Raw genomic sequence first — 27,215 nt, forward strand, 5'->3', positions numbered from 1 at the left:
CCAAAACTCCTGCATACCACCAAAATTTTCCAGTGAACAGCAGCCAGCCATTTGAAATGGAGTATTAAATATTGCCAGCAGTCCTGGTCCATAGGTATATACTTAATATTCTAAGTATAATACAGACTTTTTCCTCACTTCTCCCAAAAGCTTCTCGGTCCCTTTTTGACAATCATTAGAGCATCAGCAGCTGGGCACTGCAGACAGCCTCTGCAGTGGTTTACATTTGCTTTACTTATGTGAACCTCATGAGGTATCTTTTGGTCCATATAAACTAGGATTTGCAGATATTTGTTTTCTTTTTGTGCATATCCATGATTTGTTAGAATCATGAATTTCAGGTGCAGTTCTGTGGGAATTATTTTGATTTAGTTATCTTGTATTCTGTAATTGTTGAATTTGCACAAATAACTTATTTTTTTAAATGCATTTAATGTTTAGATTGCTCTGTAGCAACAATCAGATTGCGTGGTAAAAATTATGGTACTTAGTCTGCTTTGCAAAATGAAGGTAATTAAATTCAGCTCTATTTTTAAGTGTCAGTTTAGTGTTACTGCAATGTCATTTGTATCACGATTTTAGAATGGCTTGATCCAGAAAACCTCCACTTGTAAAAATAATTGTGAAATAGCTTGGGCTATCTGCTCAATTTCTCCAGGAATCTGAACAATTTTTAAAGTTTTTGTCAACTGTGAGCATTATCTGAAAAGCAAAATTCTTCAAGTGCTGTCAAGATTCTCTTTTTAGAAACCCATCTTGGGTTTAGCTGACAAATTATGATAGATGAAATATGATCTGTCAACCAGCAACTTTCCTCCCTTCCCTAGGTAGCTTGTGGTTATCCTTACGAAAATCAGCGTTTGGCACTGGCTGCCATCCAGTCATGCTTGAAAACCTAGGAAGTAGAAAATAACTGCCATGGTGCAGTTGAATTATTCTGATGGCTTGTTTTGATTCTGCTGAAGAAAGAGATGAGTCAGAGATAGCTTTGAGGCTGCAAATTTCAAAAACACTAGAATAAATTCAAGTGAATTTGACTTGAAAACATACAGGGTCTGTTTTCCTTGCCTGGTACAGCTGGAGCTGTGTGCTCCAGGGATGATTTCAGAATCCATTTCAGGTGACATGTGAAAAATCACAAGCAATGACTTAAATACACCAAGGTATTTTTTGTTATGTATAAACAGTGAAAATTCTTGCTTCGCAGCCTCGTGGTTACAGTAACTACAGGATCCTGGATCAGAACAGACTTGACCAAGAGAATGTTGTCAGGAAGGCTCAGTGTAACTTCCCTGGGTTTGGAATTTGGCGCTAGGTTCATTGCTGTGTTCCACAAGTTGGCTACAAGCATTGTTGCTTCCACATCTGTGTTTTTTTAGACATGACTAAATGCCTGGAGATAGTAAAGTTCCTGATGAATATACTGAGAGCAAAGGCATTTGGAAAAGCTGTGCTGGCAGCCTTGTGAAAACAATTCAGATCCCTACCACGAGCAGTGTCTGCCATTGGAAAGCCCTGCTAACACCAGGGTAAGCAAACTCCTGTCTGCTCCTTCTTACTACTTTTTCTTTCTCTCACAATTGTGTGCATTTATGAGATACTTGCATTATTTTTCTTTATGGTTTACTCAGTGTTCCATGTGATTGTATTTGAGCAAGCTGAAGATCAAGTTTGCAATGGTGTATTCCTCTTATAATACTTTGTTCCACACAGGATAATAGGAAATAGATGTCGTATAGGAAAATAGATTTTTAGAAAAATAGGACTAGATTAAAATTTTTGAACAGTAAAATAAACTTAATTTAAATGAATTAATTTTTTGAAGTCCCTAAAGTGGACTTAAAACAGAAGCTGCAACAAACTTAATTTCACTTGAGTGATAGAACTAACCGACTATAAATAATGGAAATTAACTTGGGTTAAGATTTGGAAATCTAAACCCATTTTCCGTCTACATCTTCCGTTGAGTTGTGCAGGGATCATAGCCCTGCTATTGGCAAAGCTGTGGCTGTTCTGTTAGAATACAAATTCAGGCCATCTGTAGCTTGTTTGAGGTAGTTACCCACCCTAGTTAGGCTTTCCTTTGCTGTGAGGAGTGTGAGAAATTGAGCTGAGAGGGAATTATCCCTTCGGTATTTCTTCAGTTTTTCTCTGCAATCAGCATGATACCACTCCTTTAGGAAAACAAATCTTTCTGATAGTTACAAACCAGTATTTCAGTGCTGGAAAGATCTGGATGAGGGGGAAGCATTTTTGGTACTATAGTGCTGTTATTAATTATCTCAGACATTTATGTTTTGCGTTCTAATTAGCACATGCCATCCAGCACAGCAGCTAGGAATGTGATGTTCAGTGAACTGCGTTGGGTGTTTGTGTCTGTTTATGTCCAACTGAGCTGCAGAGGAGGCGGGGTGGGGCCCTGCATCATCTCTTTATTTACACACATGCATTCCTATGTGCTGGTTTCTAACACATCCTTAGCCCATGGAGCACTCAGGTTTAAAGGGAGCTTGGGGTTGCACCAGCCTGACAACCAGCAAATGGCACACGTGGAAACTACTAGGTTAAGGTTGTTCCAGACCAGTTTAAATTTAATATCAGATTTTAGACAAATGCTTTCATAACAGGGGAAGAAGGGAGACATGATGGCTTCAGTCTTTCTATAAAATGATATGTTTCTCAGAGGATAGCTGTAATTGAATCATAGAATGCCTTGAGAGCATCCTTGTCAGTGGTTAGAGAGATAGAAAGGGAAGCAGAGAGACTCTTTCATGAACTAAATGTGCAAGAGACACCCTATAAATCAGCTATATGAAACCCCCAGCAATCATATAATTATAACTTAAATGCAGTTTGGGAGGAATGAAAAGCAACATTTATTTAAAACATTAAGGCAAATCACTTCATTGTATGAGACGTGTATTTTCTCAGTGTTTTTTTCAATTAAGCATTTCTTGTCTGCCCAGCTAACCCCCTTCCTTCCATCATTGTCACAATGCACTTGTGTGTGGGTATCAGCCTTCTGAAGTGTGGAGAGGAGACCCAGGCTGGGAGCTGTAGCAGAAACCAAACTCCAGGAGGAGGATGATGCTAACAGAGCTGCCTCTGTTTCTGCCAGAGACAACAGAGTTGGAGTTTTCTGTTTATAAGATTTTGAACGGCCAGCTAAAGAGAACACTGGGAAGTTGATCCAAACTCTCCACTTGTGTAATATAAGTGGATTACCAGAAAGGCAAGGGGAATTATTTATGGATATTTTGTGTTAAAAGTCACTTGAAGAATTGTTACCTATTGTCGAATTTTTAGCCAAAATAATTTTATTTTCTGGAACAGGAGTAAGAGGAATATTAACTGTGTAATTATTACCATTGTAATTTGGAACACAGTGTCAAGGGGATTGTTACATTAAGCTCAAGGTGTCAGTGAAAAAAAAAATTGACAGGATTTACAATTTATATAGGGACAACATTTACTCTTAAGATTTAGAGCTAGCTTAGAATATTTACAGAGTTCTAAGTGCGGTTAAAATATCCCCATGATACCTTACATGTGAACTGTCACAAAGAGCGAGTGACTGGCTGAGCTTTGTGTTGGATTGCACCTGCCCTTCCCAAACCCCACTTTCTGGGTTTCTTTAATGGGCACCTCTATGAATCTTAGAATTCCAGCATCCAGCAGCTGTAAATAGTGGATGGGGTGATGCAGCCTCACTGTAGAAGTACGGAAAATCTCCTGTTAAGTTGATGGAAATAAGGAAGAGCTTTTCCAAGCCCACCTAGAAGGATTGTCCTGGTGCTGAGAACAGACAACCTGATTTCCTTTTCTTTTGCTTGATCATGTAAAATTCCTCCTGTAGTCTTGTACAATACAGAACTCCGATGTTATTTCTGGAAGAGATCAAGCTGTAGATTTTGAGTGGAAGGGTTCTTGGTTGGTTTTCAGTTTAATACAGCATTAGGAGGGTTGTTACTCTATCATAAATACAGTATTATGGCCTTACCAAAAGGAGATTGGAAATGAGATCCATATTTTTATCTTTGTAATCTCATTGCCATGCAGACAATACTGAAGCTGTAAGAAAGCAACTGAGCTAGTGATCTCATTTAGCAGCCCAGACAGCTAACGTGGGCACAGGGGAAATAGTCAGTAAAAACAGACTGGAGGCTGGTAAGTGTTCCAGGGGATGTACCCCAGCTCCAGGGGCTGGAACACCTCTGGGGTTCTTCTAATGGGGAAGTCTCAAGATTTCTACAGCAGATGTGCATGTGTTAGCCTGAATGCATTACTGGGTTTGCCACAGAGAGGCATCAAATTACATGTTATGTGTAACAAAAGGTCTGCATTCTTTTAAGAGTGTAGCTTTGGAGAAAGGAAGAGAGGAAGATTTGCAGAGAGCCAAATACCACATGACTTTTCAGCAGCTGACTTCCAGAGTCTTCTTCTATTTTCTCTCTGAAAAATTATGGTTAAAGGCTACTTAATAGCTCAATACTACATTGATTTTTAAATCAGTTTTCTAATTAGGCTGACTTTTTGGGAGGGAAGTGTTGACATTTTAGGGAGAAGTCTAAAATGCAAGCTTGCTTTGTACAGTCATAGAAATTTCAGATTGCTGGTACAAACCAAGAGAAGGTGGCAGTTAAAGAAACGTGGAAATTCACATAAAGGGGGAGCAGATCAGGACTGTTTTCAGGATATGCATCCCTGGGTGAGCTTAGGAAAACAGTGCCCTCAGTGTGGAGGCACTCGATGGAAACACCCTGAAGGCCCTCGGTGTTGTGTGTGTGCACTGGTGTAGCAGCTCACATGTTGCAATATTATTTTATATCCAGATGTGAGTGGTTTATGCCACACAGGGAGAATAAAGGAAGCGAGTAAATGAAGGGCTGGAACACACTCAGTCATCCTGGCTAATTAGTACTTTATGGCTAATTTGTCCTTCGTGGTTAAGAGTGGAGGCTGCTGGGTATGAGCTGATGCTCTTAAGTGAGCAGTACTGAGTGGCCGGGGTGAGACTTGCCCTGCTTCTGGAAGACATCAAAGTACCTGAGTTGAAACTCTCCCACACTGACCAGGATCTGAATCCTGGGAATGAAGAGGTAGAGGAAAAACCTGAAAACCCCAGATGCATTTCTAGATGGTGCGGTGTGAAATACACGGCGGTTTGTTTCCAGTGAATAAAGGGTTGTTAGAGTGTTGGGTCTGGTTTTCTTGGGTTTTTTACAATAACATCCCTGAAGTTTTCTTTCGTTGATGCATAGTGTTATTTCCAGAGTCTTTCAGATCCCCCCCAAAAGTTGTTTATTTGTTTGGGTTTTGTTTTCTTTGCTTTTTACCACCTGAATCCTCTGTAGGACACAGATGGCGTATGGCTGAAGAGTTAGAGAGAGCTCCTTGACATTATTTTATAATAATGACAAATGGGTTCAGACTGATTCTGGTTTTTTCTGCAAACTTGACAATGACTGCAAGATAACGGCAAAATTGTTTAGGTTTTCTCCTTCTAGAATACTGGCTGATCTGTGTCCATAAAACATTGAAATGAGGAGATCTGCCAAGCTACCTTCTCAGAATCTTTATACCACTTACAAGCTAGAATTTTTTTTTTTTTTTTTTTGCATTTTACCATGAGCCCTCAACACTGAGATGCCACATTTATATGCTTTATGTGAGACCCCTCTTGTAGCTCAAAGATGGAGCACGGCTGTTGCAATCTGCTCTCAGAATTGCATCTAGGCCATTGATTTCTCTCTGGCTTGTGTCTGAAATACATTATTGATGTGCACCATGGTCTTCAAATCACTGCAGATGCTTGCACTGTGCACCTGTAGCTGGCATATGTCTTTGTTTACTGGTGTGGTATAAGAAGGGGAAGATTTTAGGATTTTGTTTCTCTTTGGAAAATACGGAGTTGAGTGGCTAAGCAAGGTTTGATGTTCGGCTAAGCGCAGCTTCTAAGCCTTCCCATTGACCTTACTTTTGAACTTTTCATAGCTGTGTATCCTAATTTGTTGTCTTCCTTTTTTAACTTGAACAGAAGATTCTTTTGAATAATTGGTCAGACCATCTAATTATGCAGCTTTAGGGGCACATCTCTTTTTTTAACTGCATCTTACCATGGGTTCTACTCTTTACAATGTACCTCATGGCTTAAAACTTAGTAGTAAATATAAAACAATGTAATCAAGCATTTCCTGCTTTGGGCTCTTAGCTTTGATAAGCTTCTTTGGCAGTCCGGTTTCTGTTAAAATCTGCATCATGCACTTAAGTGTATTCTTATTTGAACCCTAAAAGCTAGCTTTTTGTGCTTGCCTGAGTGTTATATGTCAAATGGATAAGAAATTTTAGAGACCCTTTTATTTCTGTCATTCTTGTATGTTTGTTCTTGTTTTGTTTAATCCCAGTGAACTCAGTATTGAGGATGCCCATTGTATATCTGGTTTTGAGTGTGCAGGTTTGGGCAAATTCCGATGATCTTTACTGGAAAGGCTGTTTCAGAGAAGAGGAAGTTGTAATCCTAATGACTTAAGAATACAAAGAAAAGTTTTTGTATCCTAGGTTGACAAACTGACGGGTTCAGAAGTACGTAGAAGAAATTGAAAAGAGCAAAGTGCTTATTGAAGTTGCTTTCTTAAGGAAAGAGCCCTAAATTGTTTTGTAACTGTAATTCACCAGGAATAATTTTGTACTCTGAACTCACAGAAGGCTCCAGCCTCATCGTGCTCGGGGTTTCTATGGTGAAATGTTACTGCAGTTGGCATAATGATGAAGAGAGATGTTCTGGGCTGTTTTGAGGATGCAGATTTTGCATTCTCAGTAGCAATTAATACAGATCAGCAGTGGCCACAGGCTCTTAAAGGATCAGTGAGAGAGAAATGACTTAGAGTTTCCCTTGTGGTAATATACACAGAAAGAAAGAAAAAGAAAAGATACATGAATCTTAATGAGGGTTTACATTTGTAATAGATCCGAGAAGCTTTATGAAAAGGAATAATACCAAAAGAGGTAATGTTAGTCATTGTTGCTGGAAAGTTTACTATCAGGCATTTTGCTCATTGAAAGCAAAAAGCCAAGGCATGGAGGTGCTCATGTGCAGGGATGTGTGCAGAGATTCAGCTATGAGTATGATTTAAACCCAGGGCTGAGCTTGATGACTGAGCAGTCTGAGAGCATCGTGTTGGCTGCCCTTAGCCAGGGGGGAGAAGGGGTTAAAGCAGTTCATACATAATTCATTGCAGGAAAATGAATTTGCCAAAGCAGTCAGTGTTTATATATAACACAGCACATGCGATAACAGACTTCTGAGCTGAAGCTGAGCCTTTCAACATTTTTTTGCTTAAGATCCCAAGAGATATTTCATTTACTTTGTTCTTTATAGATGTTCTAAATGAGAGTATGTGTGTGATTCACATTCTGTATCTTGGTTTGCAAAAGAGACAGTTATGAGCTATGAAAGTCAGATCTGGACAGAAATTTGCCATCATCTGTTAGATGTATAGTCTAAACTTCCATTTAACTTCTTATTTGCTTTTTGGGAGTCTTGTGTCAAGTTTGTGGCTCAATGGAGAAGTGAATCATCTTGTAATGATTAATAGTCCAGTACATCAATAAATGAGAATCCTCACTTGATTGCACCAGGTAAGACATCCACATGGCATTCAAAACCTAAAGGGCGTTTTTTGAAATAATAATTTTAATTTAATAGGTGCTAACTTCCCTGGTGCTCATCCTGGAAGGTTTCCTATCCTGTCTGAAATTAGACTGGCTTTAGTGATTTATAGAAAATAAACTATGTTGCTAAGTGATGTGAGGCTGAGAGAACTAGAACCATCCCTTTAAACTAGTCCCCACTGGTAATAAGGAACCTTGAGAAATGCAGAAACTGTGAATGCTGCTGGCCAAGCATCACTGCCTGTGGCTGAAATCTGCCCTCAGCTCTGGGGCTGATGTTGGCATAATCTTTAGTGTTTCATCTTTGCCTAAGCCTGGGTTTAGATTCAGTCGCTAGTTTTGATTTCAGCTAAATATTACAAAATTGGGGGCTGGGATGTTTTTATGCTTACATGAGATAAGTAGCACTTCAGCTTCAATGCCATTTGTCTGTTGTTGCTTGAGTCTGTATTGTTGTGAATACAAATGGACAGACTGTGTCTTTGTCAGTCCTCTGAGGAGAGGTTTGCACTGCTGAGATTGCCTTTTGCATCCTTACTTTCTGTGTATGCCTTCAAAAAGGACTTAAATGACTTCAGCACAGTTCTTTGGATCCTTGCCATGTCTCTGATCCACAATGCTAAATGCTGTAGGGGAGTCTAGGAGGATGGGCACAGATGTCTGCTTACTGTTCGTCACTGGAGAGAGAGCTGTGCATCAGTGTTGTTGAAGCTGTTTCTTCCTTCATGCCTTGAGCAGAATCTTGACCTTACTGGGCTCTACGAGAGAAGCTGGTCATCAGGCTGTGGCTGCACTTCCACTTTCTGGAGAGCAGACTGCTCACAGGCACTGGTTAGAAACGTTCAGAATACATTGATACTGTCTCCATTTTGGGTTTGTCCTGAAAAACAAGGGAGGGAAGGTTTGCCCCTGCTCCCATCTGTTTGAGGCAGTGATCATTTCAGTCATGACAGACAGGCATCATTACCCTTGCATCAGCTTGGGGATACATCAATCGTGTTCAGATGATTTTCCACTTTTTTGCTTTGTGTGTGGAGAGGTTCTGTGCTTTTCAGAAGCTTTTTCACATTTTTTGTAATCAGTGGAGTTCAGGTGCAGCTCTCAGTGCACAAGGACAGGTTGAGTTGGGAGGGAATTGAGGCGCTGTGGCTCTGCCATCCTCTCCAGACACCACCGGGGTGTGGCTCAGGGCAGCCTTTAATCCACCCAGGTCCTGTGAAACCCGGGCCAGGCTGTCAGTCTGGTGCCTGAACGTCTCTTCATCTCAGGATGTATGTCAGAGCACCTTGGTGGTTACGTTATGGTGAGGCACAGCTGGAGCATCTTTCAAACCTGGATTCTCTTCAACCAGCAATGAGAACGAACAGATAGGAAAAAAGGTTGAATGTTAAATCTTACTTTTGCTTGCCTAAATCAAGCTGGTTGTTAACTAGGACCAAAGCTGTCTGGTTGGGGAGAGTGAATAGAGGAGAATTCTGAACTCGTGGGTGGTGATTTCATTTTGTGAGCTCTGTTGCAGCAAACAGCAATCACATTTCCAGTCCGGTGGTACCTGTAAGTCAACAGTGCCTCTGGGATCCTTCTGTGGGAAAGGGGCCATATAAATGTAAGGCAGTGATATTATCTTTATTATCAATTAAACTTTTAGTGCCTTTGACAATCTGGCATGCAAGGTGCACCAAATGAACTCTAGCTGTGATTATTTCTAAACACCATGTAAAAGCAGACCTTGCTATCCTAATCAAATTGAAAAGGACTAAGAGGGCAAGTCAGTTATGTCAGGGTGAAGTCACTTCAGCATATTAGACAGTGCACAGAAATACTGCTTCTTTCTTCTTTTCCAACACCCCCTGCTCCCCCTTCCCCTCGAGGGATTTGGCTGTGCAAAAACTGAGCTGCCACATCCTTTAACTCCAGGGAGTTACTATAGCAGGATTGTTGATGGCATTTTTGTAAGGAGTTATGCTGGAGTTAGCGCTGGAAATGCCGTGTGCTGTTGCAAGATATACTCATTTTTAGAGAGTAATTCTATTCCTTCCCCTCACCCCCCAGGATGTTTTATTTTAGGATGATTATCCTTTACACTGCTATTTCTGTTCAAGGTATGATAATTAATGTGCTATTTCCAGACCTATTCTCTAAGCCTACCCTTGCACATACACATGTGAGTGTTATATGCATATTTCAGGACTTCTCTGTATTTTACATGAACATTGTCTATGCCACACTCTTTGTTAGAAGCCTTCAGAAAACACTTTGAGGTTTCTACAACATTAATTTATTTAGCATAAACTAAGTTAATTTACTGGGTATGTTTTCCTTCCTCTTTATTTTCACGTGGAGGCAGGCGTTTCTACCCACTGCTAGGTAAAACTGCCTTTCCAGGTCGAGATGGCTGTGCACCAGTGAAGGATGAGGCATTCCTGAGGTGTGTGGCAAGGCTTTTGGAGGAAAACAGATCCTACATTTTTCAGTGTGGCCGAGATGTATTTACTAGAATTGTTTTGCCAGGGCTTCCCCTTGGGAGAAGGTTCTTCTGTACTTCATAATATGATATATTTGAAGAAAGTTTTCAGTTTTTCTCTTCATTAAGTCAGCCTAAAAATGGCAATGCAAATCAGGATTTTCCCCTCCAAGGATGTTTGGTAAGCCAAATTGTGTTAGGCAGTTCTGTGTTTCTGAACTACCCAACAACTTTTCTGTCTATAAAATCAACAGCAGACTTGCAGAATTGTTTTGCCCATCTCCTTCCCCCCCAAAAATGTGTGGGCAACCTGCAGAAATGGAGACACAGCAGATCTGATCAGTTCCTGGAACGCTCTGGACAAAAAAACCCTTGAATCTACTGAGCTTTGCTGCCTTTTGGGGGGGTTTTTTTGAGTGTAAATTACTGCCATTTCTGTTTCCAGAATAACTCTCACGAGCATCTTCAGGTGGATTGCCTATAAAGAGCTGTCTAATGGTGTAATATTTTGTACGTTTGCAGGTAACTAAAAGCACCAGCTAGCATTTGAGACACTGTGTAGGTTTCTAGCACACTTGAACTTCAGATTCTTCTGTAAACAAATGACCAGATTACAGTCAGCCCGTGTGGTTCTTTCTCTGTGAAGATTTTGTCTATAGGGGTATTTTTATTTCATCTGTGATGCTGCTGAGTGACATGTAATCCTTTGAGCATTTCAGCATAGATACTGGCAATCTTTTTTCTATCACTGGATTATGATAATTCTTACTCTGCAGGCAAGAAATAAAACAGAGAGGATGGGGTAAATAGTCCCAAACATATGGTGAATTTAGTAGGCTTTCATGAATGGTAAACCTGTTAGGGTTACCTTAATAAGTAGTTACTACATGTTTTTCCTAAATCACCACTAACAGCTCTCGGGGAAGGTGTAAATAGATATGTTGATCTGCCTATGCTGTGAGGGTGAGATACATGAGTAGAACACAAATATGTCTATGTGAGGAAAATGTACATGAGTCTCATTCTGCATACTGATTCTTGGCACAGTGTTTTGCCCAGGAGGCAGTAAATAAACAAATGGCCAGCCTAAAACTGTATAAATCTGAATTGATTCCACAAGGAATAGGAGGAATTTTGCAGCCTTTCTGACTGCAAGAAATCCCATGGTTTCCTTGTGACAAATGTATTTTCCCAAAGCTTACTGCAGTACCAAGGCTGTGTGTTTGCCTTCACAAAGTATGTGGATTGCAGTCCTAGAGACATCATTTTTCATCATCTGCAAACATGAAAATAACTTCAGTAAGCACAGCAGCCTGATTTACTGTTATTGAAATGCTGCCATCTCAGGATGTGCATCATGTATGGCCATGTTTAAAAAACAAGTGAATATGGAGAAAGCTGAGAAAGGAGGAGGAAAAATTTAAATCTGGAAGTGCTTGGGTGTTTTTAATAGACCAGATATTTCCCAGCAGCTGAAAATGGAGCTGACAAGATAAATAATGGCTGCTGGTTTAAATCCAACTATTGCTGCCACATGTACATATGCATATTTTGAGTTCAGTTTGTTTAACCTGGAGATGGTTACCCTGTGCCATCAATAAAAACATATATTCAGTTTGTTTATTGACTTCTCCTAGAGTAACACTGCTCTTCCCATGAAAGTTTGGTGGCTCTGTAAAGATGGTGCTTCTGACAAGAATTACCGTGCTGTGTCTGTGTGTGTATTGAGATGCAACAGCATTTATGAATGTAAATTTATCAGAGTTAGTGCAGTTTTTAAATATTAGTCCTGATTGACTTTAACTCTCCTCCAAACGCTTAGCATAGTTTAAATGATGATATCATTTCGAATGTTATCCAAGTAATCTGTAAATTGCTTTTATGATATCTGAACACTACCCAGCATGTGACATTGCTGTTAAACTGAAAATTCGTGGAACATCCAAAGAGAGGTAACACAGGAAGCCTTCTCGGGGCAGCTGTAACCATGGTACCTAAAATATTGTCCAACATAACCTTTTTGATGCCTTTTTTTCCCCCACCAGAAAGAGCTTTTATCAAAATTCCTATAGCTTTCCTGTTGCATTGACACCCAAATTCATTTCTTATCAGTTGGGAATACACAGTTGGATCTTTCTTTAGTTTAAAAAAAGCTCCTGCTAAAGATGGAGATGAATGTACTTCAGAAAATAACAAAAGCCTATCTGTGTGTTTTGAGCTGCTATCTCATTGTATAATCCTGCCTCTTTGAAGGTTTAGCTTTTCTCTGTAGACTAACAGCGGATATAGAAATGTGAGTTTAGTAGCACTAGGCCTTCTAGAGCTATTCTTGTTGGGTGTGATAGAAGCTTAAAAAAAAATGTATTTGGAAAGTGAAATAATTATTCCATTGTGCTTTGGGCTGGTGTGGAGATAGCTCAGCTTTAACAGAGCTCTGCCTGCGCTGAGTGGAGAGCAGGGCGTGATCTGCCAGGGACACCTGCCCATGGCTCCAGCTCAGGGGGGCAGGAGAGCAGGGGCAGGGTCTGGTTACCTGTGGCAGCTCCTCTCACCTCGAGTGAATCTCACGTCTTGACAGGAGCTCCTGTGAAGTGGCAATTTGAAATACTGTGGTATCATACTGATCACACTCCAAGTGTACACGTTAGCCTCCCTATCCAACTTGCACTGTTTGCAGTCTGTCAGGGAGAATTACTAAAAGAATTTAAAATATCCTGTTAATCCAGACATATGCTCCATAAAAAGCACACAAACTAAATTGGTTTTACGTTGTTGGAAAATGGTGTCAGGTGACATTTAAAACAAAAACGAAGCAACATGGGCAAAATGTGCTAGAGGGGTGTAGAAACTGTCTGGCCACATGCACGTACAGAAATGTGTGCTTGATATGTTCCACATAACTGTGTTGCCACCTATTGATAGAAATTTAAACTTCATGTAGATGTTTAGAATACATTTTTCCAAACACAGCGAAGGTCTCTTCCTTTTGATGAGACTAGCATGAACAATATGTATTATTTGTGGTAGAATAGGTCTTGGAGGCTTTGATAATACCATAGTGTTACAAAGTAATGGGTGCTGTTCAGAAACCAACAAGGAATCAGTGTTATCAAAGAAATCTAAAGCTGCTGATGCCTTTGTATGACTTAGATGCATGATCCCATTGTCAGTGGCAGTTCTTTGATGCACGAAGGAGTGAGTGTGCCTGGTCTGCACATTTCAAGTTTGTCTCTAATTTTCATGGGGATAGAATGAGCAGTGGAAAATTAAGGCAGTATTTCTACATGTACGACTGCTTGAACTGTTCTTCAAAAACATACTCGGAATCAAGGAGCTCCCTACTGATTGTACTGGAGAGGTGATACGCTTTTATTTAGAAATTAACCATATGCTCATTGGCATTAAATCTAATCTAAATCTGATCTGTTACTTGTGGTGAAATATGAATGTTGTTGGAGAATAAAAGGCTGCCTAGTTTACGGGTTTTCGTTTAGGCAACTGTTTTGTTGTGAAGAAAAATGGGTTTGTTCTTGTCTTAGAAGACGAGTAAAAATGAATTAGAAGTTGTCCAATATATGTTCACAGTATTTCCGTGAAAAACTAATGGATAAATATGAGTGCTGCTTTATAGTTGGGGAAAAACATGGCCTAATGAAATATTGTTTGTGTAGCCATAAAGTCACATATACATGTGTTTAGTTGTGTGTCATTCTTTCCAGCAATCAGCATTTGTTCTAAATTAGGGTTCTTTTCAGTATTTATCAGTACTAGCTCTTGGATAAACTCTCAAATTCTGGAGGTGTGCAGTAAAATGGATGATCATGTTTTATCTTCCATGACAAAAACAGTTTAATTTCCTGTGTATTGCTTTGCTGCAAATTAATCCAGCCTGGGGTGTCCTGGCTGAGAGTATTGTTCTGCAGAGGGTTGAGGTAAATCTAGGGCAAAAGAGTTCCTGCCCCTCTGTTTTCCTTCAGTGTCCAGAGAAGGATGCTGGAACTGGGAAGGGTCTGGAGCACAGGTCTGGTGAGGATCAGCTGAACTGCAGGGGCTCAGCCAGGAGAAAAGCAGCTCAGAGAGAACCTCCCTGGCAGCAGGGTGCAGCCAGCTGGGGTTTGGGTCCTTCACCCGTAAGTAAAGGGCTAAGAGGCCTGAGGTGGCACCAGTGAAGGTTTAAACTGGGTATCAGGAAAAGTTCTTAACTGAAATGGTGCTCAGTCATTGAAATAAGGAATGGTGCCTAGGAAATTACAGAATTGCAATCCTTAGAGGCGTTCAGAAAATGTGTAGATGTGGCATTTGGGGACATGGTTTAATGGTGAACGTGTCAGGGTTAATGGATGGACTGGATGATCTGAGAGTTTTTTCCAGCCGTAGCAATGCTATGATTCAGATGAGGCAGGAGTAGAAATTACTGACTGTGAGGGCTGAAATTTGGAATGTTATCCCATGTTCCAAATATTCAGTTTGGCTGGGGGTAAACAAGAAGACACTGCATGTTAAGCTGCATGTGGAGGCAAAGCAATAGGAAAATCAGAGAAGATTATCCAGAGGTGTAGAAAGCCAAACAGGGATCATGATCTTAGAAGAGACTTGTACTTAAAAATGCAGGGATCTGTAGTTTATGTACTTACTGTAAATAAATAGATCCATCTGTTTGGAACTGTTTAGGTGGCTCTGAAACCTTATGGCAAATGCCATGTATTAATGCTTTTTTGAGAAAGGAAAGTGCACTTTCTTAGCTGCAAGCTGAGTTCAATTCCATGTCAGACTTTTAATTTCTCCTTGTAGTTGTGAAGAAAATGTCCTTACCTATCTCTCATTTGTCAGCAGTTGATAGGAAACATCTGCACAACTTGTTCAATCTGTTAACTGTATGTGTTCATCCAAGCTTCACTGACAAGTAAAATGTACCAAATATTATTGGACTGTGAGGATGACCTTTTCTAATAAGGCAGTTACACCACTCTCAATGGGAACCAAGCCACTTCTAATGAAATGGTGGTTTGAAATGGCTCTGTGCTATCTAGTCCTGTTACTATCAGTAGAGATAAAGGAGAAGACATGTTTTCTTGAAATAGATTGAAAATTTTTTGGAAATGTTTCACAAAAAGTAATTCAAAGAATAGCTAATATGGAAGAATTTTTTGATGGGCACTAATGTTATTTTTAAATGCAGCTTTGATGGCTTGTTAAAGATCTTGGTTAAATACTGTATTAGATTTAGCAGAGATGTTTGTTTCCTTTATCAAAATGATAGGTTTAGTGTCTGGCAAGGAAATATTTGATAGAAATGCTTTGTATTGAGTAGTTATCCATTTGTGGATTAAGCACACCAAGCTGCTGGAAAACGCTATGGTAGTCCAGAGTTCAGAACCTTGATCTGATTAGGCTGGTTTTGATTATTAATTTGGACTCCTTTATTTATTTATTTTAAATCTGGAGACCTTAACTTCTCAGGAATCTGTGCATCTCTGCTGAGATCAACCTAATCCTGCTAAAAGAAGTCTGAATTACAAAATCTAAACCAACTGTGGAGTTCCCTGCTTAACTCAGAGGTTCAATCAGAAATAGTCTTTCATGGGTCGGGAATATAAAGGTCTGGGTGCTGATCTGAAAAACCTGACAGTCAGGAGTGCTTTTCTTTTTCCTTCTTTCTTCAGTTGTGTTTTTGGAAGAACAGACCTGATGAAAAGGAGCACGTGATACAGGCTGTGCAGTACCCGTAACCTGTGCATGGGAATTGGCAGGGAAATTTCTTCATACTTTGCCATCATTACTCAGGCTTTTTCTCAGTCACTCCGTGTTTTCTGAGCAGGATACTTCTCATGGCAGAGTGCTTCACTTTTGACATGAATGTTTCACATTTCATATAACTTTTCAGAACTGTATTTATTATTGCATTTTAACAATTATTTATTCATATGAGTGTTAGTATCCATTAGCTAAAATCCAAACTAATATTTTTAAATTCAGCCACACAGATCCCTGAATGTGATGCTTTCTTACCCTGTCATGTGCAGGGAATGCACACATCTATTCTAATGGGTTACTTTTTATTATGAACACCAATATCTCTGGCAGATCTGGTTCCTATTTTCATGTGCTGTTGAAAATGTATTCTGTGTTAAGTTTGGGTTGTTTGTTTTGCTGTAAAAAGTCAATTGATCATTATTAAACATTCATTGAGCTTTTCTTATAACCATTTGATTTGGAAAATGATGATCAGACTAGATTAACAAGTTGAAATTTGGTAGATAAACACACGGTACTCATTAATTTAAGTCTTTAACGTTCAGTAAATATGATAATGTTGATTACATTCCAAATTCAGCCAAGATATTTATGGTATAAGAATTTAATTTCTCATGTTTTCTTTTATGTTTAAACTCATCAGGGAGATAAATTCACCTGGTGTTTTGGTCAACTGATTAATTTGTGATCAGTGTGCACCAATATTTGAATGTTATTGAGAAAAACTAATGAATACTTAAATCACTTTTTAACATTTTGTGTGCCGTGCACTTTCACTTAAGTACTCACTTGTCTCTTGTTTTCATTCTACTGAATGGATAAAGGAGGATTTTTAATTCCAAACTCACCTAATACAGTTTGTTATCTGAATTACTTCTGAACTGTAATACGGCTTAAGTTGATTTAAAGCCAAGTTATTGAAGTAGTTTAGCATCAAAACATCTGTGGTTGTAAAATGGACCTTCTCAAGCTGCTAGTAAGGCTTTTTTTTCAGTGTTTCTCTCCCAGTGTAATGGTTCTCTTATTTGAACTGCGGAGCAGAAATCACCAGATTACATTGCTAAATCCACAGAGTTTGTGTTTAAATTTGTTTATGCTGCTGTGTGTTGGAATTCCTTCACGGTGAATTCCAAAAGAACAGTCTTTGACCATATACAGAGATTTCTTTAACTACAGAACGAGAAATGATTGTTTCATTTAGATTTGAATGTTTGGTACTTGTCCATTTTCAGTGCAATATAAGAGCAGAAAACCAGACATAAGCTTTTAAGAGAAGGATGATCTTCACAAGGTTAATGTATGTTTCCAGCCTGTCTCTGGTGCACGTCTGCACTCACAGCAGAGTGCTGGGAAAATTCTGGCATTTAGGGAGGTATCCTTCGGTTACACAACCTCTCTTCTTAGAGCAGTTACATTAATATGAGTCATCTTTAATAACAGTTGACACAAACCTTGTCACATAACAAATTGCTGAACCTTGGGACTCCTCTACACCTAAAAGCACTGAAATGTGTATTTAGAATTGCCTCCAGATGAGCAGTGACACCAAATGTTTTCTATGGGAGCTTGTTTAGGTGGCTACTTGCAATATGTGTAAGTAATGATTTTCGTGGTCTTCTTCTGTATCTGAACTTTCCTAATTTAACAAATTTACTAAATACTCCATGAAACTCCATGGCACAATTTTCTTCAGAATGGTATTTGTCATTCTGCATCATGTTCACAAATCCTCCCCTGCTGACTTGCTCTCTTGTGCAGATCAGCACTGGCTTACTTCATTAATGTCACAGCTGCGTGTTTCTGCTTCCCCAGCATCCTGTGCACATAAACCAAAGCACAGTTGAGCTGCCTGTGCTGGGAATGTCTCTCCTTTCATTACCAACCTGCCCATAAAATGAAGACAGGGCAGAAATGCAGGTTGCTTCACAAAATGGGGAAGAAATATGGGGACTGTTTCAGGGCATGGTCGTTCTGCACAGCATCACGGTGTGGCACACACTGAGTGAGCGTGGGTGGCAGATTGTCCTTGTCCATGATCATGTCGTGGGGCAAAATGCAGCAGCCAATAACCAAATTCTGCTGGCTTTGAGTGTTTTGGGATATTTACAAAAGTTGCAAACTAGGATATGAAATGGGAGATGAGAGTTAACATTCCCTCCTCAATTGAAAGCAAGTTTTTGGAAAAAATGAAATCACAGGCAGATGTGAAAGGCAGATGCTCATTTCATAACCTCAGTGTGGATGTATTTGATATGGGAGAATATGAAAAGGATATCCACTGAACCAAACATAATGCAATTCAGGCATAGGTTAAAGAAAGGTCATTCTCTTGCCTTGTCGGCTGGAAGGAGACAGCAGAGCTCTAACATATAATTGTGTTTTGTGACAGTAAAAGGAGACTTTTGGTGCTTTGGGAAAGGAAAGTGACATTTTCCTTGCTCATGAGAGATATACAGCTTCACATTAAACGTACACGACAGTGCTCCCAATGTAAATAGAATTAGCAGGGGCAAAATTGTTACCCTCAAGGATAATGATTCTGGTTTTTTAAATGCAGCTAGTAGAGACAGTTACGTGTGCTTGTATGTGTATACATCTATAAAAGCAACAGACACAAGTCACGTTTCAGCTTCATCCCTCCCTCTCTCTCTCTCTCTCCTTGCTGTGGTTTCTCAGCTGAGGAAAGGGAGCTGAGCTCATGGAGTCATTGGACAGGAGGCTGTCCTTGCCAAGGAGGGTGGTGGTAGTGATAGTAATATATTTGATACAGAAGAGCTTAAGTAGCTGAGAACTTAAGTGAAAAAAACAGAAGGGTGGCATGGTTTATTTTTTCCTGTTTTATGTCCTCATGGTGTGGCTGTAGTTGTGCTGTTCTCCCTTGTCAGTCACTGGGGCTGTTCATTTCATTTCTTTCTGAAGGTTCCTCTCCCTGCCCACACCCAAACAGAAGAATAGGACCTCTGGGTTTCTACACACCTCTGTTTATTCCCTTGCTTAGTGGGAAGAAGCAGTTGCAGCAAAGTCCCATTTGCTTTTGAACTGGAATTGGTTATAGCAGAGTAACAGTTTCCAAAAATAAACTGGGTGCTTCAGCCCCTCTTGGAAAGGATTTTGGGGTAGTGTAGCCTAAACTAGGAGAAAGGACAGTGTCTGTACCAGAAACACTTACACTGGAAGGTGTGGGCAAACAGCTCTACCAACAGTAAAAAAAAAAATTAAAATTAGTGTTTCAGAGACTGATAGTAAAAGCAGGAAGATGATTTCAACTTCAGTTTACTGTGTTGGAGTTGTTTAAATGTAAATTCAATGCCTCCCTGTTAGTGTATTTCTACAGAAGACACTATTTCCCTATTTTTTGAGGAAAATAGCTCACAAAGATGTAGTCAAGAAGGTACTTGGAATGAGAGTGCAAGAACTGTGATGCTAATAGGCAGAATATGTAAAAATGTGAATAACACTTAAACAAGAGGTATCTTTGCTGTTCTAATGTCTGTATAAAGAAGGCCTGGGCATAAAGGCAGTGGTGTTCCCCAAACACGCTAGAGGCACGTTTGTATAGTTGTAGTCTGTTACGCTCCCAGCTGGAGCTGAGCCTTTGGGAATGCAGCTGGGAAATCTCCCCATTCTTTGTAGAGTACTAAAGAAAATGGTATCATCAATTTGCAAAAACTCAAGTTTTGGATGGACAACTTAAAATAATCTCTGCCAAGAAGGCTTCACAGACTGGTGAAAATGGATGGACGCATAATGTACTTCGAGTTTGCATTACAGAAGACTCTTGGTACTTGCAGGAGAAATTTCTAGCAAACATTCATTACAAAGGATTCTCTATTGAAATGAGAACAAAGGTTCCACTAAAAAGATCTCAAGGGATTCAAACGTACCTTTTCACAGGTGACATGCTCATACAAGTCAGTTCTCAAGGGGTTGCATCAAGGCATAAATCAGCAGTAATTTCAACCCTGCAAGATCACAGCACTATCATGAGCAGAAAGAAAATCAATCTGACACCAGCTCAAATAATAGCAGTTCTGGGAGTCACAGGATACAGTACAAGTCTGCTGGGAGGGTCTGCTTGTCAGAACAATGGCACTTGAAGACACTGAATACTTTGACAGACATCAAAGCAAGAAGAAAAGGAACAGAAAGATCACTTCTCAGGCATGATGGTGTCACTCACAGGAATAGCAGCCTGAGTGATGCTTCAGATGAAGGTGAAGCAGATGTTGGTCCTGTGGTCAGGCAGCAGTCAGGTCTTCCTGCAAAAAGTACTTCAAATGCTTGAAAAGCTTTTCAAGTTTTAACTTAGTGGGTGATGTCAGAACTGCATAATACTTGATGGTGTTTCTTCGCAGAGTTGGCAGAGCAGAAGTTAAGAAAACTATTTTGGAAAAGACTGAAAAGTTCACTTTCTATGTGCAGTAAATAATGGTGGTTTCATAAAAGTTCTTAGCACTGCTTTGATAACTGAATTGAGAATCTTGCAAGACATTAAACTATAGACCATGTGCCTTCTGTGAGTGCAGCAACATTGTGAGCCTCTGCTGGAAGTAAAACAAGTTGCTGAGTCAGAGCTGCTTCTAGAAACCCCAGAATGTAGCAAAAAATGAATTGCCCCAAAAAGGTGATGAATCTAAATATGAACAAGCCACATCGAATCTGAGGAGTGGACAACGCTAAAACAGCGCTGATAATATTTAAGATGATGTGTCCCGTTAGGAAACTTCACCCGGAGGTGGGGAGCTGGTGTCAGTGTTTCATTTCAGGATTTTTAATAGGTGTTTTTTATGATTTTGCAAAGGGAAATGGAAATTGCTGAGGCCTTCTGGCACCTACCACAACACTTAATGTCCAGGGGACGGAAAAAATCTACCTGGAGAACTGGGATTTGTTTATTGTGATGTCAGCTGATGAAATCTTTTCTCTCATGGAATATGATACTTAGATTTGTTCATATGCTTTGATAGTCCATAAATACTCTGGTGAATGTCTAGTTTGCTTAAAGAAGACTTCCATTATTGTAATTAAAAACAGGGGAAGTGAACATGAAGAAAAAATTGTCAGCTGAATGTTTTTAAACACCATTGCCAAGGCATCCTGGTCTTAGTGCAAATCTGATACTTGAACTGTGGTTTAGATGTTCCACCGCATCCATGTGTTGTAAATTATTCTCATGTGCTAAGCTTATTGTGATACAAAATTTAAATTGGTGTCTCAAAAAATTAATAGTATCTACACAGAACAGGTAATTTTCAATTTTTGTAATCTCTGAGCAGCTAAACCTGATTTTAACAATTACTTTTTCACTAATTAAGCCTTACTGGGTCTTCTTAATTAAGCACACAGTCAGAAAAGAGACAATAATTATCTCAATTTGATGGCTATGCCAATTTGCATTATCAAAAAATAACCAAAGCCCATTCAATTTTCTTGTCACATACAAATGCTACTTACCATGCTCCAGTGTGTTTTAAAACAGTTGTATCTTCCAAAGTTCCTCCTGGGTGAAACTAACATTGCATTTTTCCTACCTGCATCTGCACAAGTGCATGGAGACCTCACTGTTGATTTATTGATAGATAAATTAGAGCTATGTGGATATATAGGTATAGATATATTTACATACAGATACGGATATAAATATTTTGGTACTGTTTGTCTCTTTAGTTCAGAAGAGCACCAACATTCAACTGTATTTTCATAGAACTCAACTACTGAGTGGAGTATTCTAATTTTAGCTCTTTACAATGCAAAAATATGCTGTTGTCAGCAGAGCAGTAATCACAGCAGTGGAGAGCAAGCTGAGCTGTCACTGGCAAGCATTTTAACACTTTGTGTGGATGTGTTTAGGATAAAGAGGTGCCTGGGGTGTGTTGGAAATTACCTGTACAGCCTGGGGAAGTTCGGTTGTCCCAGGCATTCTTGAATGTGAGGGGGAACATACCTTTTCTTCAGTTCTGTTTTCTTAAAATGTCTTTTGCTAAGAAATTTACAGCTGTAGACCACACATCCTCCTTGGAGGAAAAAAATCCTTCTGGGAGATCCGTTTTGGAATATCTGTTCCTGTAGTCTCAATGAGACTCTCATTACAGGCCGGGTTTCCTTTATCCCTTTCCCTGTTTTGTCCCTGCCATACAGTTAGGAATTGAGTTGAAAAGGCAGTAAAGGATTTGGCCATGTGTTAGTGACAAATTTTTAGATATTAAGCACTTGGCTAGTTTTTACTTAAGCCCAGACTTTTTCATGTTCTTTAGGATTTTAGTTGAAGTGTTGACATGGTGGCAGACTATGCACAGTGTTTCCATTTTTTTAGATGAAAAAATGTTCTATGTTCAGAAAATGAAAAACTGGGTTATTCTGCAATATAATTAGGAATTATATTTCCTATAGTATAACTCTTCAGAAAGAGCTCAAGGGATGCTCTGAAGCTGTCCAGGGTATCTCACCCTGAATCCTGAATGTCCTTTGTCCCACAGAAGAAGAACTTGAGCTTTTGTCCTTGAATCTCAGTAGCATCAAATGATAATCTTCCAAAAGAAAACACTGGGGACTTGTGTGATTCTTAGTCAGTGGCAGTTCTCCAAGTGAAGCGAAGGGCACGTGTTGGACAGGAATTCTGTATCACACTTCAGTGGCTGACATAACGTATGTTTTTAGGATCGCTTTCAGTCTTGCCATATGCCACAAAATACTGCAACAACTTGACTTGCTTTGCAGTTTTATTCTGCAGTGTTTTTTCTCTGAAGCTTGAGATGTAATGGACAACACTTTGAATTACTAGAGTTAAATTAGACTTTGACTAATTTTAAATGAAGATCATTAAATGTGAAAATGAACCTTATTCTGCTTGCATCTATCACAATGACATGTGAATGTATGAGCCAGTGTAATGCTTCCCGAAGTCACAAGAGCACATTCTCTAGGGCGTGTTAAACCCAGAGCATGGCCCTGAAAGCTCTGGTTTGCATCTACATATCTGATTTAAAAGATAAGGGAAAAAACATATTTTAAGGTTGTCATCTCTTATCTGTGCATCTCTTCTTCTTAAGGGGTGCTGTGTAGTCCACCTGCAGGAGTAACAGTGCCTCAACATTTTATAGCCTCACTCGTTCCCTAAGACACCCTGGACTTCTTGTACCTACTGCTCCATACGTCCTTATGCCATTTTCAGACATCTTTTGACGTGTTAATCCTTCATGAACCACAGAAAATGTTCTTAGGAATTTTGATAGGTTTGGGGGGGGCGTTTCCAATTCTTTTTCTTCAGTCCATCTTCTAGGGATTGCATTCTTTCTTGATTTTAGTTTGAGGTTTTTCCTTTGAATGCTTTGAAAAGTATTATCTGCTTCCATCCTCCACACTTAGGCAGATTTTTTATATTTCTTCTTAATACCTAATTCTGTGTATTACACAGAAACACAATTTCTTCCTGCTCTAATGCTGCTCAACTCCTTTAGCTGGTATCTTCCTTGTGTGTTGTGTAAGACTGAATTTAAAGGGACTACCTTTGTTTGTAATCTCTAGACAAATATTTGAGGGTAAAATCTTTTGTAAGTACGTACAAGGTCAGAATGTTTTTCCTTTTTTTTCCCTTGGTATTGCATTTCTCAAAGGTTTAAATCAAGGGTGTTTGCTTTGGTTTGCCTTTCATATTTTGAGGTTTTGTATTTCAGAAAGACCTGCAGAATAAAGGTGCTGTTCTTTTTGCCTTCAGCAGTCCGGAGCTGATATTGCTGCTTAGCAGTTTGTTTTCAGAAACTACTGGGCTGAAAAGGCAATAAGCAAACGGTGCCTTTCAGATAAGGGTATGTGTTGAAAGAAAAGAAATAGAGGAGAGAAGGAGCACGGTTCCCTGGTTGTATTTTAGCATTATAACTGCAATTACATTTTAATTCTAACTAGTCTGGAATATTAAACATAATGATTAGCTGAGGCCAACAAAGGTTACACTTTTTCATGTTTTTGATCTTGTTCACTTCTGGAGGACCCTGTTCAGCTACATGATCCTCATTAGCAACCATAACCTGACCTCTCTAAATAGTTCTGGACTTACTGGAAGCCAACTGGGTATGGGATTTGATGGGGCTGATGGTGGGTAATCACTATGGAAATTTGTTCATTAAATGGGCACCCTGTCAGAGCAGCCTTTGAAGGGTTTGTAGAAGGCACTGTCACAGTAAGGTGATCTCTGGGGCACGGCTGAGCGGGGTGCAGAGCCTCTGTGCAGGGTAAATGCACAGAGTTTTGTTCTCACACTGCTGTTGGTGGGCTCAGCCCTGCTCCTCACCAGCTTCCCTGACCCTGCTGAGCTCCAGCAGGGCTGAGGGGAGAGGATCTGGATGGAAGGGAAAGGTGGAAATCCTTTTTGATGACATGTGCAGCGTGCACTTAGAAGGTTTCCCAAGTTATACATAAAAATCCTACGTATGTCTGTGTTAGTTCCATTGCTTCAAGAGCGGTGTTTTCCTGTCCAACAGAACTGTTTCCAAAGTATTTCATTGTGATTCTAAGTTATTAGTTGTTCATTCTTCTGCAGAATTGACTGTAAGATGCAATGATACCTGTTTTAAAATAGGGTTTGAATTATCTGCTATTCAGTGCCTAAATATATATCTCAATATTTATATGTCTATCTGTGTAATAAACATGTAGTATCTTTCTGTTGTATTTTTATTACATATTTTGTGAAACCTTTCAATAACAGAACAAAGATGGAAAGGCCAAGAAAGTGCTACTTGTGAGGAGGAGAGCATTAAGACACTTAGAGAAGGGTCACTTACAGGAACTGTGAGCTTTTATGAGACTTTATCATTTTGCTGACAGGGTCAACCTGATATTGATTGGCTGGGAGTTCTGTTTGGGCCAGTTATTCAAAGAAACCTGTGTAAACACCCAGGCAATAGTCTTCATATTCCTGCCCTATTTCAGCATTTTGAGTTGCTTGCTGTGTTGTATTTTTCCAAACAAAATACGAAATAAAGTTCAAGTATTTGATTGCCAGTGTTTAAATTCAGGTTATCATACCATACCATCATTGGTTGAATTTAACTGAGTCTCTTTCTGTAGAAAACCTGAAGATTTGATAAATAAATCTTCCTTAAGCAGTTGTTTACTGCAACTTAAGTTTTATGGGTCTCTGTGCATCCTAATAATTTTTTATTACTTGTTAAAAAAAAAATTAACTTGAAACTTCCCACAAAATAGATGCACAGCATCTTTTAGGGTGAACTTCTGTGTTTTGGTTTTATGGGAGATTTTTTTGTTGTTGTTTCAGTAATGAGATAAATTTGTCAGCTTCATGGTTTTGCACTTTGGAAAGCAGGATGCACTGCCTGTGTCCGAGGCTGCTCGCACTTGTTGCCTTCCTGGCAAAATTTATTTCTTCTCTATTGCATCTTCTTAATAGAGGCCCTTAATTTCTCCTTGTTTTCCTTTGGCTGCTGCAGCTTTGTCTCCATTTATTCTGTCAGACAGGATGTATTGGAAGGCTTTTTCCTGGCAGTAGCCATTCCTACAGAGTCCTCAGTTCATCTTTTAGGCCAGCTCTGTGCTTGTGAGTCCCCTTTGCATCCTTAGAGCAGCTCTCAGGATGAGTGCTGAGCTCGGGCAGCAATAGCCAATCTTGGGAAATAACAGGAAATTATTTAAGCAAATGGCTTTGGAGGAGCAGGTCTCACTTACAGTAACTTGTACAGAGGCATCTTCTCACGGGCTGGACCAGTGCAGCCAGCCCACAGCACAGGTGCCTGTTAATGAAATTAATTGCTTTGTAGAAATAAATATAAATATTAATATAAATAAATAAAATTGAACCTTTGGGACCTAAAAGGATATAGTATGTCTGAAATGAATTCTTGTTGTTGTTTTTTTTTCCCAGGACTGTTTCCTTAGGGCGTTCCAGTAGCTTGTTTTCATGACTTTGAGCCTGTTCAATCAGAGATGGAGCAGATGGACTGCAAACCCTACCAGCCACTGTCAAAAGTGAAACATGAAGTGGATCTAACTTACACGAGTTCTTCAGATGAAAGTGAAGATGGTGGAAAGCAAAGGCAATCTTACGACTCAAGAGAAACTCTGAATGAATATAGCCAAGAGCTAAGACTTAACTATAACAGTCAGGGCAGAAAAAGAAAAGCCATTGACCAGTCCACACAAGGTAAATAATTTATTTTTTTCTACTAATTATGGTTATTACTTCCTGATTGTACACTATGAAACAATATCAGGAGCTGAGCAAACACTTTGTTCTCAAGGGCTTGTAGTACCTACCCACTTTTTACTGAGTTTTAATCATATTGTAATATCAGAAAATTGAGATTTTTTTTCATTGAAGAAGTGCTTTTCGCAGGGTGGACTGACTGGTATTCTGGAAACCATCACATGCTAGCTGCAGACAAATATTTTCTTTAGTAGGAGCTAACTCTTCTTAGTAATGTTGAGTGATTAATTATTTACTGCCTTTGCATATGTTGGTGCATTTTGCTATAAAATCAACGTTGAGGCTGCAGGCTATCTCTGCATTTGCTTACAAAGCCTGTGAATTAACTCAAATACAGCAATTCTCCTAACATTTCTAATCATATAAATAATCAAGTAATTTAAAAACCTCAAGTTAATTAGTGTATTGTAAGAAAAAAACCCCAAGAGTTAAGTTTCTATTTTAGCCTTTTGCATGATTAGGACAAATATTTGAAGAGTGATGCTAGTTGAGCTGAGGTTAGGAAAAGCTACTGTTTGATTAGAGACTAAATAAATGGAAGGAATGGGCAGGATTGACTGCAGCATTTCCTGACAGCCTCTGTAAAGCCACGTGCTGCTTTGTACACAGTGGGCAGAGGAGGAGCACCCAGGCAGAGTGGTGGGACAGGGAGAGTATTTGGAGGAGTCTGTCAGAAGCAGTAACAGCAGCAGGGTTCCAGGGCCAGGCACTCCCTGCTCTTCAAGGAAGTGCTTACAAGTGTGGCCAGTACTTATTTAAAAACAAACAAACAAACCCCAAATCGTCAAACACGCCACATCACACACACACCCTGCCCCCAAAGCCCTCACTGCTTACTCAGAAAAAGCCTTCTTCAGTTTTCTCAAGATAAAAATTAATTTTATTTCTCGACAAGTAAATGAAAAATAGCCTTTTTGAGGATGGAAAATTTGCCTCCTCTGTGATGTGCAAATTAATGTGAAATTTGGAACAGCTGTGCTGCATAGCTATTGCAGCATTTTTGGATTTTTGTTTTTTCACTGCAGATACTCTGCTTCAAGTTACGCCCGTGATGCTGGTGTTGTGTTAAAGTACCTGTAATTGATGGCAGTAATAATACTTGGCTGC

The 27,215-nt window shown here is 39.5% G+C and overlaps 1 protein-coding gene across 4 annotated transcripts in view; it reads left to right on the top strand.

Moving 5' to 3' along the window:
* Window positions 1–27,215, top strand: part of TENM1 (teneurin transmembrane protein 1) — a 616,400-nt gene that overhangs the window by 394,775 nt on the left and 194,410 nt on the right. For all 4 annotated transcript variants that reach the window (XM_058423210.1, XM_058423211.1, XM_058423213.1 and 1 more), the window contains one exon: window positions 25,767–26,045. In XM_058423210.1, coding sequence (XP_058279193.1) covers window positions 25,829–26,045 — 217 coding nt within the window. In that variant the 5' untranslated portion in view covers window positions 25,767–25,828. The remainder of the gene's footprint in view (window positions 1–25,766; window positions 26,046–27,215) is intronic.

This window comes from Hirundo rustica, chromosome 21, assembly GCF_015227805.2.
Source record: "Hirundo rustica isolate bHirRus1 chromosome 21, bHirRus1.pri.v3, whole genome shotgun sequence".
Taxonomy (NCBI): domain Eukaryota; kingdom Metazoa; phylum Chordata; class Aves; order Passeriformes; family Hirundinidae; genus Hirundo; species Hirundo rustica.